This window comes from Ursus maritimus (genome assembly GCF_017311325.1).
Source record: "Ursus maritimus isolate PB19 chromosome X unlocalized genomic scaffold, ASM1731132v1 scaffold_X1, whole genome shotgun sequence".
NCBI classification, from domain to species: domain Eukaryota; kingdom Metazoa; phylum Chordata; class Mammalia; order Carnivora; family Ursidae; genus Ursus; species Ursus maritimus.
In genome coordinates, this window is record NW_024423319.1 from 41132475 (window position 1) to 41147182 (window position 14708).

General features: G+C 46.6%; 1 protein-coding gene across 1 annotated transcript; it reads right to left on the reverse strand.

Moving 5' to 3' along the window:
* Positions 1-67: 67 nt before the first annotated feature.
* CLDN2 (claudin 2) lies at positions 68-862 on the reverse strand. Its single transcript, XM_008697232.1, has one exon. It carries the CDS (start codon positions 758-760, stop codon positions 68-70), a length of 693 nt encoding a protein of 230 aa, XP_008695454.1. The 5' UTR covers positions 761-862.
* Positions 863-14708: the final 13846 nt, after the last annotated feature.

Sequence of the window (14708 nt, forward strand, 5' to 3'; positions counted from 1 at the left end):
GGGGGGGGGTGCTGTCCACTGGTTTTCACAGACCCAGCCACCCCCCCCAGCTCTGGCCCCTGCTTCTTCACACATACCCTGTCAGACTGTAGGAGTTAAACTCACTCTTGACTTTGGGCGGTTGACCAGGCCTTGGAGAGCCCCTAGTTGCGAGGGGCTGGGCCTGGTAGGAATCGTAGTAGTTGGAGCGATTTCCCTGGAATGGGCAGGAAAAGCAGAGGATGATTCCAGCTACCAGGGAGAACAGGGAGGAAATAATGCCCAGGTAAAGAGCCTCTCCGATCTCAAATTTCATGCTGTCAGGTACCAGTGGGGAGTAGAAGTCCCGCAGGATCCCATGAAGATTCCAGGCAACAGGGATGAAGCCCAGGAGGCCTCCAAGGATGAAGAAGACTCCACCCACCATCGCCAATCTGTCCTTAGCTCGGGAGTCCTGGCAGAAGACCGTGCATCTCATGCCCACCACGGAGACAATGCAGGCCAACGACGAGACGGCGCTGGATGTCACCATCATGGCCTGGGCCGCCTGGATGTCAGCGGGCAGGCCGAGGAGGGTGCTGTAGATGTCACACTGGGTGATGCCTGTGCTGTGTGTGGCACACTCCATCCAGAGGCCCTTGGAGAAGCCGACAGCCGTCACGATGCTGGTGCCGACGTAGGAGCTCGTTCGCCAGCTGGGAAGCAGCATGGCCACCAGGGTGCCCAACAGCCCCAGGAGGCCCAAGATGTAGCCTACGAGTTGGAGGCCAAGAGAGGCCATGGCAGCCCTCTCAGCAGTAGCGTCTTCAAGGCCTGCTCCCTTGCCTTCAGGCTGTGGTTCTTGCTCCTTGGATCCTGGCCTCTAATCCCTCATTTCAGAGTGTCTCTACCAGGCCGATTTCTCTCCTCCTTACAAGTGTCTGTGGGTGGCCACAAGCAGGCTCAAGAAGGCATCTAGAAGACCTAAAAAAAATCCATAAACCAGATTAAATATTGACCAGAAGCTTATGAGAAACCAGAAAATGCTGGATGCCTTTTGACCTTTGTTATCTTTAGAAATAACACAGGAGAAAGAAAAAAAGAACTTTGAAAGTGGAGCCAAAATGTCATCGCCTCCTGCGTAGGCACATGCCTTGGTTCGGGCTGGCAGCCAGACAAAGCCGGGGGCCAGACAGGTGGCCCCTTTCCGAGAAGGGAGTGGTGGCAGCGGTGGTTGTGTTGGCTGTGCTGGCTCCAGGTCAGGCTCTCCACTGGCACGGTGCTGTCTCCAAAGCCTGATGTTTAATGCATTGCCCAGCAACACTGCCACAGGGCCCCTCAATTACAGACCGAGGCCAAACTCCAGGAGCCTGGAACAGGAGGAACAGGTCCTAGGATATAGCTTTGGACTCCAGCTTATTAGCGAGGCCTCGCGGATCTCCAGGGGCCTAGGAAGCAGGGGTCTGGCCCTAGGTCATCCTCCCCCAGGTGAAAATCTATACCAGGGCAGGTTGGGGTCGACAAAAAAGACTTCTGTCCACACTCTGAGAGTTCAGGTCTGCCCAGCCCTGCCCAAATTCCCTCCACAGGCCAGCCTAAGGACATTTCCTGTCTGCTCTTCTTAACAGATTCCCTTACCAGCCCTGGCCTCGGAGATAATGTGGAAGGATTTTGGAGCAAAGGTTGTGCCAAGGCCTGGTGGGGGAGCCCTGAAATTCCCTAGGCTATCTCCCAGCAGATAACCTAGGATGGACAGATGAAAGGGAAGCTTCTACCATAGAGGGTTTTGTAAGAGGAAGGCATCTGAGCCAATCCTTGAGAATCTCAGAGCTGTCTAGGATTTTGTGGTATTCAAGGAGTACCCCAGCACCCTCTTGCCAAGGTTTATCATCTCTTAAATGTGAGTATTCCTCAGAAGTCCATTCTTTTCTCAGTCAACACTCTGTCCCTGAGCAAGTAGGTACCATGACTTAATCTTAAGAGGACATAACCCACCTCAATGACTTAGTCTCCAACCCATGCATTACACTTCCAAATCTGAATTTCCATCATAGCCCGTCCTCCTGAGCTTCAAGACTACCAGAGCAATCACCTATTTAAAATGTCCACCTTGGGGCCCCTGGGTGGCTCAGTCGGTTAAGCATCCGACTCTTGGTTTGGGCTCAAGCCATGATCTCAGGGTCCTGAGACCGAGCCCCGCGTCGGGCTCTGCACTCAGCAGGGAGGCTGCTTGAGATTCTCGCTCTCCCTCTCCCTCTGCCCCTCCCCCCTCAAATAAATAAATAAATCTTAAAAAAAAATAAAAAAAATAAAAAAAAGTCCACCTGGAAATGCCATAAACACCTCAAATATGAAATGCTCAAAAGAGAACACATCACCTCTCCTATCGCAGTCTTCCCCAAACAGTTCTTCCCTGAGTCCCCTGGGTTCACTGAACCATAACTCTATCCAGCCCCTTGCACCAGACCAAAATCCTGGGAGTGATTCTTGACCCCTCTTTCATGCTGATTCCTCACCTTCCATGGTCAATGTCTCACCAACTCTACCTCTTGCATATACCTCAAATCCATGGCACCCTCCTCCCCATCCCGGGCTACTTGCCCGGATAAGTGTGTCATCATCCTCTTTCCCCCAGACTGTAGCAATGACGCTTCCTAACTGGTCTTATTTCCAGTCTTGTCTCCAAGTCTTTGCCAAGGTGATCTTTCAACACATTAATCTGATCAAGCATCTACATAAAACATTCCAGTGGCTCCCCATTGGCTAAAGGATAAAGTCCAAACTTGTTTGTGCTCTATGACCTCTCAAGCTTCATCTCTTGCCATTGTCCTCCTCATATTCTTGCTGAGCTAAATTACTCTCAGTTCCTCAATCATGTCATGTTGTCTTTTGCTTCCAAACCCGAGTGCATGCTGTTCCTTCTATGCTGGCTGCCTGGCATTCTTCTCTCTCTGTTTAGTGCCTTCTCTCTGTTTAGGGTTCAACTCCTATGTCTCTTCCTCCAGCTTGGATCAAGTGCCCCTCCTCCATGTTCTTGCAGCATTTTCTATGTTTCCTTACCTCCATCATGGTAGTACAGTAGTAATAACAACAGGAATAGCAATAATAATAATAATAGCAGCACTTATGTAGTGTTTCTGATGTGACCGATGTATAGATTATAAGGACTCTGTACATGTTAACTCAATTAATTGTCACAACAACGTTTTATGGTAGGTGCTAATCCTCCCTATGGTATAGATGAGGAAACTGAGCTACAAATAGTAGGTATTGCCCTGTATTGCAATTTCCTGTTTAAATCCTTCTTCTTTCCCCACTAGTCTGAGCTACATAAGGGTAGGGACTGTATTGTATTCATCTCTGGATCACAAGTGCCTTATGGAATATGACACCCAGAGCAGGTGTTCAAAAATATCTTCTTGGCGCACCTGGGTGGCTCAGTTGGTTGAGCATCTGCCTTCAGCTCAGGTCATGATCCCGGGGTCCTGGGATGGAACCCCGCATCTCCACTGAGCAGGGAACCTGCTTCTCCCTCTCTTTCTGTGTGCTCGCTTACTCTCTCTCTCTCAAATAAATAAATAAATAAATAAATAAATAAATAAATAAATACATCTTTTAAAAAATATCTTCTTAATGAGTGAATAAAAGTGGAAAAGAGGTTTGAGGGACTCTAAGATGTGGGCTTTCTAAAGGAGCCAATGACAGTTCAGTGAAAGGGGCAAGAGCTGCCCGCTGCTGGGAAAGAAGGTTGAGAAAGGGCCTCAGCAGATGGAGGGAAATGAAGAGAGACAGACAGACAAATACAGAGAAAGAGAGCCAGAGAGAGAAAGAAAGAGAGAGCAAGAGAAAGAGAATTTCTAATTTTCTGTGCATATGCATTTGCTGAATAGCTTGTCTATTCCAACTCTAAACCACTTGGAAGAGAAAACATATTAAACTTACTGATTACACTTCTGTTGTGCCTCGGCAGCATCGGGCACAGAGTTGCCAGTCCACACTATTCACCGGTGATGAGCAGGACGAGGCCAATGTGGATGCCACGCAGCGGGGAGCAGGGGCCAATACACATCTGACGGTGGGGAGGGCAATCTCATTTGACTCTTAGCTCCGGCACTCAACCGCTGTCACACCACAGGGCTCCTTTCCACGCACTGGTTTTCTTACCACTAAGCGGCTCGATTCTACCCTATCCTGATCATGACTGTGCATCTCAATGGCACCTTCACTGCCACTCGGAAGTCCTTCTGCTTCTCCCTGGTGAGCATCTCCTGGTGACTGCTTCAAACACCACTTTTTTTTTTTTTTGAGCTCCCTTCCCGACCTCCTCCCTGTGTAGCTCCTACTCTATCCTCATCATTTTTTTACAATCAAGATTCCTAAACGAGCCGTTTCGTGTTGATGTCTCTACTCCTTTCCCACCCCCACCCACTGCTCAATCCTCTGCAGTCTGGCTTCTGCCACTAGCCCTTCCCTGAAATGAAGGTTGCCCACAGTTTTCTTGTGCCTGAATCCATGGTCATATCTCTGGCATCTCACTTTGTCCCTCTCCTTCATAGAACTGTCTTCTCCCTTGTTTTCTGTGATACCACTTCTGGTGTTCCCTACCCGGAAGATTTTATTTGTTTATTTGACAGAGAGAGAGGGAGAGAGAATGAGAGAGCACAAGAAGGGGGTGAAGCAGAGGGAGAGGGAGAAGCAGGCTCCCCACTGAGCAGGGAGCCTGACATGCGGCTCGATCCCAGGATCCTGGGATCATGACCTGAGCTGAAGGCAGATGCTCAACTGACTGAGCCACCCAGGCGCCCCCTTCGAAGTCCTCTTTATAAGTTTTTCTTCTTGTGCCCTCTGTATAAATCTGACTATTCCCTGCAGGGTTTCATCTGGAGTTTTAGACTTCTCATTCTTCACATTCTCTAAGGGTGGTCTCATCAATCCATCTCTCTTCCAATGACTCCTGAATCCATACCTCGGGCACAGATCTCTCTGGTGAACTCAAGATTTGTATAATCAACTGCATTTGGAATGCCCCCATCTGAATGTTTTCATGGCACCTCAAACTCAACATTTGCAAAGCTGAAATCATCTGCTCTCTTCTCTACCTTCAAGCTATTCCTCACGCAGTGTTTCCTATCTCACTAGGACCATCCCTCATCCAGCACCTCGAGCCAGGAATCCTTGATTTCCTCCCCTCTTCTTGACATGTGATCAATGATCAGGTCCTATCAGATTTATCTTCAAAATACGTTTGGAATGCATCCACTTCTCAGCATCTCCACTACTTAAACTTCAGTTCAAAATTGGAAACCTCATAGGCACCTCCAATTAGTCTTTCATATTCCACTTCTGCAATCAATTATCCATCCAGTAGCCAATGATCTTTCTAAAATGGAAATCTAATCCTAAGCTCCACCCTGCCCCCTCACCATGCTTTAAAAACTTCAGGGCCTCTTAATTGCTTTCTAGAGGAAGTTCAAACTCTCTAGCACAGGAAACCAGGAAAGCTCTCCATTGTCTGGCTCCTGATTTTCTTTTCAGCCTCATTTCCCACCAATAACCTCCAACCTCATGCTTTATGCTATCTCTCTCTCTCTCTCTCTCTCTCTCTCTCTCACTCACACACAGACACACACACACACACACACACACACACACACACACACACACAATCCAGCCATATCTGAACAGGTGTACTTCTCTGAATTTGCCTTTCTGTCTTCTAAACCCTTGAGTATGCTATTCTACCATCCAACATTTGTTTGGCTAATTGCTGGTCATCCTTCAGGACTCATCCTCCCCTTGAAACCTTCCTTGGACACCCTCTTCCAACCCAGGCTGGGTTACATACTTTCCCTTTGCATTTCTGATCTCTGTATGGGTCTCCAGTGAGTGTTGGTGAGGTACCTTGAGGTTTTTAGGGAGCGGACCTGCTGCCTCCCAGAAGAGCAGCTCCTGCTTCAGCTTTGTTGGGAAGATGGCAGAAGAGCCTAGCTTGAGTTTCCCATGAGAGTCAGCAGTGTCCCCAAGGGAAGAGCCTCTCCCCAGAGTCAGTCCTGACTCAGTAGGCATAAGTAGGAAAAGTAGTTTGGGGAAGGCAGAATTTTAACAGTGCCATCACTGAGGCTGGGAGTGTCTAGAGTCTGTCTTGGCATGGCTGGGTGGGAGGGACAACCGGTTTTTGGAGCTTATTCAATTGGGAGAAATGGCCCGAAAGAGGTCAGCTTTCAGCCAGGCTCAGGAAGGTAAGGGGGGGCCAGAATAGCAGGTGGTTGGATAATGCGCCAGGCTGGATTCTGCTTTTGTTTGTGTGATGAGCAGTAGCTGCTGTAGAGAAAGAGTCCTCACCTGAGAATCAAAAGACTGACTTCTGGTCTCAGTCCGGCCTGAAACCTGCTGAGAAAATCCCCTAACTCTCCAGACGCTAGTCTGCTCATCTTCAGGGCTTGGAGTCTCAATTAGGGTAGTGGAGACAGGAAGCCATGTTGACAAATATAGAAGACTGAACAGTTGTTATTAGAAGGGGGCAGCTTTAAAAGAAACTCCTCTCTTTCAGAGATCCTAGAAGTCCAGCCCTGGCTGCTTGGGAGGAACGGAAAACTCTAGGCCTTGACAGCTGAAATTTGTCTTCTGGGCATGAGGCCAACACACTTCATGGCCCAAGGGCTGGGCAAGAAGGCTTCATTTAGGATCCTTACCTAATCTTCCTTAGGCGAGGGATTGGAACTGCAGGAGAGGATTAGGAGGGTCAGGACTGACAGCCGCTCCTGAATTAACCCCTTCTTGCCTGGGTACTTGCCCTGCCTTTCCCCAGTTCTCGCCTCAAGAGTCTTGTGCCTGGCGCCCCTTCTTTGGGGCCTCGTAAGACTGAGCAGGATAAGACAGGTGGGGTTCTCAGGCTCAAGGAAGGAGCTGATATGGTGTCCTGGGGGGTGATGGAGGCCACCACAGCCCTCTTCTGCCAGTCAGCCTCATTTCTCCATCCCCTGAGCTGACAGCCCTCGCAGGAATCTGAGACACTTGCTCTCCTCTCTGAACCTCACCGCCAGCTGCTGAGGACTCTAGTAAGTGGCAAAGCCATTCCCCTAAGACCCTACTTTCTGGAAGGTGTGTCCTCAGAGCAGTTCACCTTTTCTTCTGCATCAGTTGATGGATGACAGCTCAGGGAACTACAACCAGATTGAGGGATTTTCTAATTGCTTTAAAAAGAAGTTCATTTTTTGTCCTGACCATCAAAGGAAAGCGCTCACACTTTACCATGCTAGAAAACACAGAAAGGCCGAATTTAGAAAACAGACATTGTGTACAATCTCTCTAGCTATAAACGTGGTTAATGTTTTGTTTCCAGCTCCACATTCCAAGAGGACACTTGAAGAGAATAACGCCTCAGTCCAAAGAAGAAATTTCTTTTTGTATTGAGATGTAATTGGCATGTAACACTGTATTAACTTCAGGTGTCCAACATAATGATTTAACATATGCCTACATGGCAGGATGACCACGACCTAAGTTTAGTTAACATCCCTCACCACACATAGCTACACATTTCTTTTTCTCTTGAGAGCTTTAAGGATCGACTCTCTCAGCCACCTTCAAATACACAATACAGCATTGTTAGCTTCCGTCTCCACGCTGTGCATTACATCCTCAGGATTTCTTTATCTTCCAGCTGGAAGTTGGTACATTTTGACTCCCTTCACCCATTTCACCCACCCACCACCCCCACCTCTGACAACCACCAGTCCATGCTCTGTATCTAGGAGCTCGGGTTCAGTTTTGTTTTGTTTTGTTTTTTCGGATTCCACGCAGAGGCGAGAGCTCACGCAGTATTTGGTTTCTCTGCCTGACTTATCTCGCTTAGCACAGTGCCCTCTAGGCCCACCCGTTTTGTCGCAAATGGCAGGAGTTCCTTCAAAGAAGGAATTTCTGACAGACTTACAGACCGATGGGGGAAGGGTTATTTAAGAGGTTGAGGGGGAGACTAGGACTTCGCTCCGAAATCCACCTTCGGCTGACCCCCTGAGGCTTCAGGCCAAGGCAGGCACTGAGGCTGGCTGAAGAGGGGCGCCCATCCCCGTCCTCCTCAGTCCCCTTCAGTTGGCCACAGGGGTAACCTGTAGCTCCTTTCCTCCCGTCCTGGTAGCTCAGTCCTTCTGCCCTCAAAAGCTCCATTCAGAAATTATTATCTGATTTGGAGAGTGCTTCCTCTGGCCCCGAAGTTTCAAACACTGGAAACTTTGTGGTAGCCTTGAGGAAACAAATACGACCAATCCAGGTGCCACCTGAACTTTCCCTCCCGTGCCCTTCCCTCAGAAACCCAAGATGGCCGAGCCTGGCGACACCTTGGGCCAAACTGATAGCAGCTAGGAAACAAGAGCCCACAGGCGAATTTAAGAGGCAGCAAATAAATCAGAATTGAGACACTTACGAGGCAGTTCTTTTGCAGAGCCTTGGAGGAGATGTATGGCCCTGGAGAGGGAGGGAAGGATCCCAAGGGAGGGGAGCAAGGTGCAAGGGGCCCCAGGCTGAGGTGATAAAGGATTTCTAATTGTTAGCCACAGCTTTGCAAAATCCATCTGCAAATCTCAGCCTTGGGTCAGAGACTTATTACAGATCAGAATTAAACCCCTGGAGTCTGTGGAAGATTGAGGTACTTAAAAAAAAAAGTTTGGTGAGTTTTGTGTTTTTCCTGTCAAAAACTCCAGCTGGGCTTTTGTGTGGTGACCTCTGTGAGCCCAGGAGAGGCCTTGGGGGGAGTGTTGTTCGGCCCAAAGAGGAATTCGGAACATTCCAGCTTTGGCGCTGGGGAGAGGAGGGGGCTCCGTTAGGCCCATTAGGTGTCCCTGGCTATGGGCCCTGAGGCCCAGCAGGGAGTAAGCCTCATAAACACAGCCCTGGTGAGCCAGTGCCCAAGCAGCCCTGTGCTTGCGGGCAGCCCCGTGGACTCTTCCACCCAGCTCTGTTCTCCTGCAAGCTTCCAGCCCTACCCCACCCCTGCGGTTGATCCCCAAAGTGCAAAGGCGAACATGCGGACTCTGGGTTCAGACTCTGGTGGGTTCAAAAGAGCAGTTCCCTACAAGGTGGGACTGAAGCAGTCGTGATTATCTTGGGCCTCCCCTTTGTCCCATACACAGCAGTACCGTACCCCACCCATGCCATTTAGGGATCTCGAAAGTTCTGCGGAGCCGAGAGCCGTGATTGGGTTGCCTCTCTGACTGGGGCAAGAGAAAGCTTTTCCATTTGTTTGCTGTTGTTTTTCTGATTAGAAACATTCTAGACGTTACTGCAAAGAACTCAGAAAATAAAAATATAAAGAGGAAAATAGAGGTCTTCATAATACCATTGGCAAGGGATATACTGCTAATCATGTTAGCATTTTGATGTACTGTAGAAGACATGAACAGAAATGTTTTTCCACAATTGAATCACATTATACCCTACAGTTCTATAACCGTCTATCATTTCTAAGTAATGCGATGATATGACGTGGCCTTATTTCCATGTCCATCAAACAACAGCTCTGCATCATTCATTATGGCTGCATTGTCTTCTGTCATATGGAAGTATAATTTAACCATTCACTAGTAAGCATTTTTGTTATTTCCATGTTTTCGCTGTAACCTAATTTCTTTGCGCATAATAAGAAATTATAGCTTTAAAGGCTAATACAATGTATTGCAAAAGTAGGGCAGCCATTACTATGTGCAGATGAGAAAGTCTAGGCCCGATGAGATGAAATGAATGTATCGCAAGTTGAGCAGTAATAATTAGACCTGGAATCTGGGTCCCTAGGTGTCTGGTTCAGTAAATTTTCCAGTACATGACACTGACTGCCTCCTGAGGATTCCCACGGAAAAATGGTAAGGCTAGTGACCGCTGTTCAGTGAACACTTGCTGAGTGTCCAGAACTCTGCTGAGGGTTTTCATATACATTGTCTCACTGAGCTACTGCAGAGCAGAGCCAGGCCTGGGCACCAAATCCAGCCACCTCTGGCCCTTGACTCTTAATCGTTAACTCCGTACTCCATTTTTTGAAGTCATATCAAAGCAAACAGTCAGATTTGTTGCCCACTGTGAATTCAGTGAAGCAAACCAGACATCATTCTCTTTCCCAAGGTGGCCCAGAACTGTATAGCTAAGTGCGACTGGGGTACCACCCCCTGGCAGTGCACCTGAGCAGGGTCCTCTCTAGGGGGTACCCCTTGACATGCTGCAACAGGCGAAAAGGGCAGCCATGCTTGAGCTCAGGCCTGGGGAGTTTGGGGGGTATGAAAGGAAACAAAACTGAAGGGGTGGAAGGGCTAGCAGGCTAATCCTTTAAGCAGCTGTGTGACCCGGGCTAAATCTTCACATCTTCTTTCTCCAGACTTTGCCCGGATGACTTCCCAAGGCCGGACTAATGAATATGAAAGCATTCTGGCAAGTGAAAAACGTCGGTTGAAGGCAAGATAGAATTTGTAGTAGAGGGGCACCTTATCAGCTCGTAGTGACTCTGCGCAATTGAGGGGAGGAAAAGGCAGAATCTCTGTGGCAGGTGCCAGGGCGGATGAGGGCACTGTGTTGGCAGGATGTGGTTAGTAGACTGGCAATCATTCAAGGACTCAGTTTTAACACCGTGTTTCCTACAGGTCAGCACTGTCAGATCCTGGTGGAATCCTGCCAGAGAATATGACTCCTCGGTGTTGAGTCTTTGAGGCTCCTTAGTCACCAGCTAAGACCCCTGCTGAGAGCCAGAGAACCTAGACGGGTGAGGGGGTGGAGAGGGGCCTGAAAAAAGAGCGAAAACAGCAGTGTGGGCGAAGCAGCATCTGCTTAAGGAGAGGAATGAGCTGGGACATAATAAAGGGAGGAAAATGAGGGTCTGGGAAGAGATGGGTTAGGAAAGGGAGCGGAAGAAGAGGTAGGAGATGGATCTTTGAGGAACAAAATCTAAGAGAGGTCTGTATAAAGCAAAGTCTGGAGGGAGAGGAGGAGATGGTGTTACGAAGAGACGAGTCTAGAAGGAGAAATAAGACTCCAGGGGCAAAAGGGGCAGGGGTGAGAAGACTATGGGAGAAGGAGTTAGGACCTCAGGCAGAGAGAGGATTTGAGATATTCCATCCTTATCATTCCACCAAACCAAGAAATTCTCATCAAGGTCACAAATGACCCCCTACCCCACCATGTCACCAAATCCAATGGGCACTTTTCATTTTTTTTAATTTTAAATTTTTTTTTTTTAAAATTTATTTACTTGAGAGAGAGCATGCACAAAGGAAGAGGGAGAAACAGACTCCCCACTGAGCAGAGAGCCTGATGCAGGGCTCGATCCCAGGACCCTGAGATCTTGACCTCAGCTGAAGGCAGATGCTTAACCAACTGAGCCACCCAGGGGCCTCTGATGGGCACTTTTCAGACTTCAACTTCCTTGACCTCTAGGTGGAACTCAATGCCCCAGATCACTTTGCCCTTGCTTCTCTTGAGCTCTGTGATACAACTCTCCCTTGATGTTCCTCCTATATCTCAGGCTACTTCTTCATTGTCTCCTCCTCCGCTAGATTCCGAGAAAGCCGCGTTCCTCAGGAGCCTAACCTAGTTCTTCCTCCCTTCTCGCTCTGCATTCCCACTCTCAGAGGTCCCATTTATCTCTCATGTACTCAGATGACTTCCTCTGAAATCCAGACCCCTATACACTGACATCTCCATTTGCATAACTGAAAAGCATCGCAAATTCAACATCTCCAAAATTGTATCCTTGATTCCCTTTGAACTAAAACCTCAGTCTTCTCCATTTGAGAAAGCCAGTTGTTCAAGTCAGGAACCTCAGAGTTAGACCTGATTTTGCTCTTTTTTCTCTGACCCTCTATACCCCATCTCATCCGATCAGCAGATCCTTTCTTCTTCCTGTATATGGCTCTTTCATTGATCTACCGGTTTCCCATGTAAAAATGATACCTCTGTTACCATTTCTTACCATCGTCTCTCAAAATTTGTGGTCTTAGGATGATTTTACGCCCTGAAAAATTATTTAGGGAACAACCCAATGCCCTTCAACTGGTAAATGGAGAAACTGTGGCACTTCTGTGCAGTGGACTACTACTCGGCACTGGAAAGGAATGTACTATGGGTACAGGCAGCTACACGGATGAAGTTCAAATGTGCTGAGTGAAAGGAGCTGGATTCAAAAGGCTGTTTCTGGTATGATTCCATTTATACGACATTCTTGAAATGACAAGACCAGATTAGTGCTTGCCAGAGGCTAGTGGTGGAAGAAGCAGTTGACCACAATGCTGTGGTACAGGGAATTCTTTGGGTATTGAAAACATTACAGAATGATTGTATAACTTTACGCATTTGTCAAAATTCATGGAACTGCACACCCAAAAGCATGAATTTTGTGTGTCCTTTCACATTCTGTCACACAGAATTTTAAAATGTCACGCATGTATATTTAAAAATAAATAGATAAAAGGTATTAGTTTAAAAAATTTTTGAAAACTCCAATAGGGCTTTCCTTTTTATGGGTTACATCTATTGCTATTTAACATGTTAGAAATTAAAACCAATAAATTTTAAAGCCATTTGTGTATTTACTGTAATATAGTTGACCCACAATGTTACATTAGTTTCAGGTGTACAATGTAGGGATTCAACTTCTTTATACATTAGGATGTGCCCACCACAAGGGGAGCTCCCATCTGTCACCACACAACACTATTACACTATCATTGACTATATTCTCTATGCTGTACCTTTTAATCTTGTGACTTATTCATTCCATAGCTGGAAGCCTCTATCTCCCACTCCCCTTCCCGCATTTTGTCCATACCCCCCACCCCCTCCCCTCTGGAAACTATGTTTGTTCTCTGCACTTATAGATCTTTTTTTGCTTTGTTGTTTGTTTGTTTTTGTTAAAGATTCTATTTTTAAGTAGTCTCTACACCCAATGTGGGGCTCGAAGTCACAACCTCGAGATCAAGAGTCGCATGATCTATGAACTGAGCCAGCCAGGTGCCCCAAAACTATTTATTTTTACATTTAAAACAATAAACCCATTGCATGTTAAAATAGGTAATGTATATTTACAAAAATAACTATTTTCCAAACCAAAAAAATTAGCAAGAAAAGTAGCATTGTATTACACTTTTGCAAAATCTGTTGCGTATCTGACTCAATAAAAAGGCAGCTGGATTCTCATATCAGCTTTTGCATTCAGTCTATAGCAATGTGTTGTTTTGGTCAAAATAGATGAAGAAAATCCAGCCTCATGAAGATATGTCGTAGAGATGGGTATTGTTTAAATAGCTTTTTAAGCAGAATTCTAAGAATGACTCCCAAATGACACTCACCTGTGTTTAAATTCTCTTGCCTTTGAAAGTAGGTGTTTACAATGTTATTACTTCATGATCATGTTAGTTATCTGGCAAAGAGAATTATCCAGGTGGGTCTGATGTAATCATGTGAGTCCTTTCCAAGGAGAGTGCCAGCAAGGCATGGGGACCTCAGACTTACAACCTGAAGGAACTAGATTTTTCTAACATTCTGAGTGAGCCTGGAAGCAGACCTTTTCCTCAGACCCTCCAGATAAGGGCCTGGCTCAGCCATCAGGACAACTTGACTTCAGTCTTGTGAGACCCCAAGCGGAGACCTCAGGCGAACCCACCTGGACTTCTGACCTACAAAACTGTGGAATAAGAGGCAGGTGCCGTATTAAGTTGTTATGTTTGTTGTAATTTGTTACGGCAGCAGTAGAAAATTAATACCTTGTGGATAGTCTTCTTTGATACCACACCTCAACTTCACAAGTGGTAGTTTCCTGATGCTTATTTGTCATGTTGACTCTGAAACCATATCAATGAACCTTTTGTACTCTGTTACATTAAAATCCACTGATCTATCTTGCACTTTGAATGGATCTATTATCTATGCATGATTTGGTAATGTTATGCATTAGTCATTTGGAAAATACTGGCCTACCCAGTTATACAGATCTTCCAATTGTTGACTCATTGTGTGATTATACAATATAAAAAACTGCTTTCATTAATATCTTATCAGAAATGTCTTTAGGGTATTGAGAAACTCGCAAGCTCATGGTGGCAGATCAAGTTTTCCAAAATTCTGGTTTTTACTTGAAAGCTTGAATGTTATCATGGACAATGAATACGATCAGTTGTTTTCCAAGATGACAGAATCACTTCATTCATTTTCAACAGAACACTGGCCCGAGTCTGAATAACCATAGTTTGTCTGTCAATCATTCTTTCAAGTTAAACAAAAAAAAAGGAGGGGGCACCTGGGTGGCTCTGATGGTTAGGTGTCTGCCTTCAGTGCAGGTCATGATCTCCAGATCCTGGGATTGAGCCCCACGTCGGGCCTCTGGCTCGGCGGGGAGTCTGCTTCTCCCTCTCTCTCTGCCTGCTGCTCCCCCTGCTTGTGTCTCTCTGTCTCTCTCTCTCTCAAATAGATAAATAAATCTTTTTAAAAAGGGCATTCTATGAAAAACTGACCAGTTTAGCTTGCAATTCAATCACGCAAGTGCTTTTCCTCACAACGCTCATCGTACTTGAGTACGCAGTCGAAGTGGTTTATACACCCGTCCGTTTTGTCACACAGACTATTTGAAAAGACATGTGCTCAAAGGATTGAAATTTAATAAAAATTAATATTCTTTACTGTTTCATCAAGACATTCTTAAGTGAAACTGACATCTCTTCTACTGGGAATACATTGATGATGAAAAAAATAACATGAATATTAGTTTGACGCCACTGCTT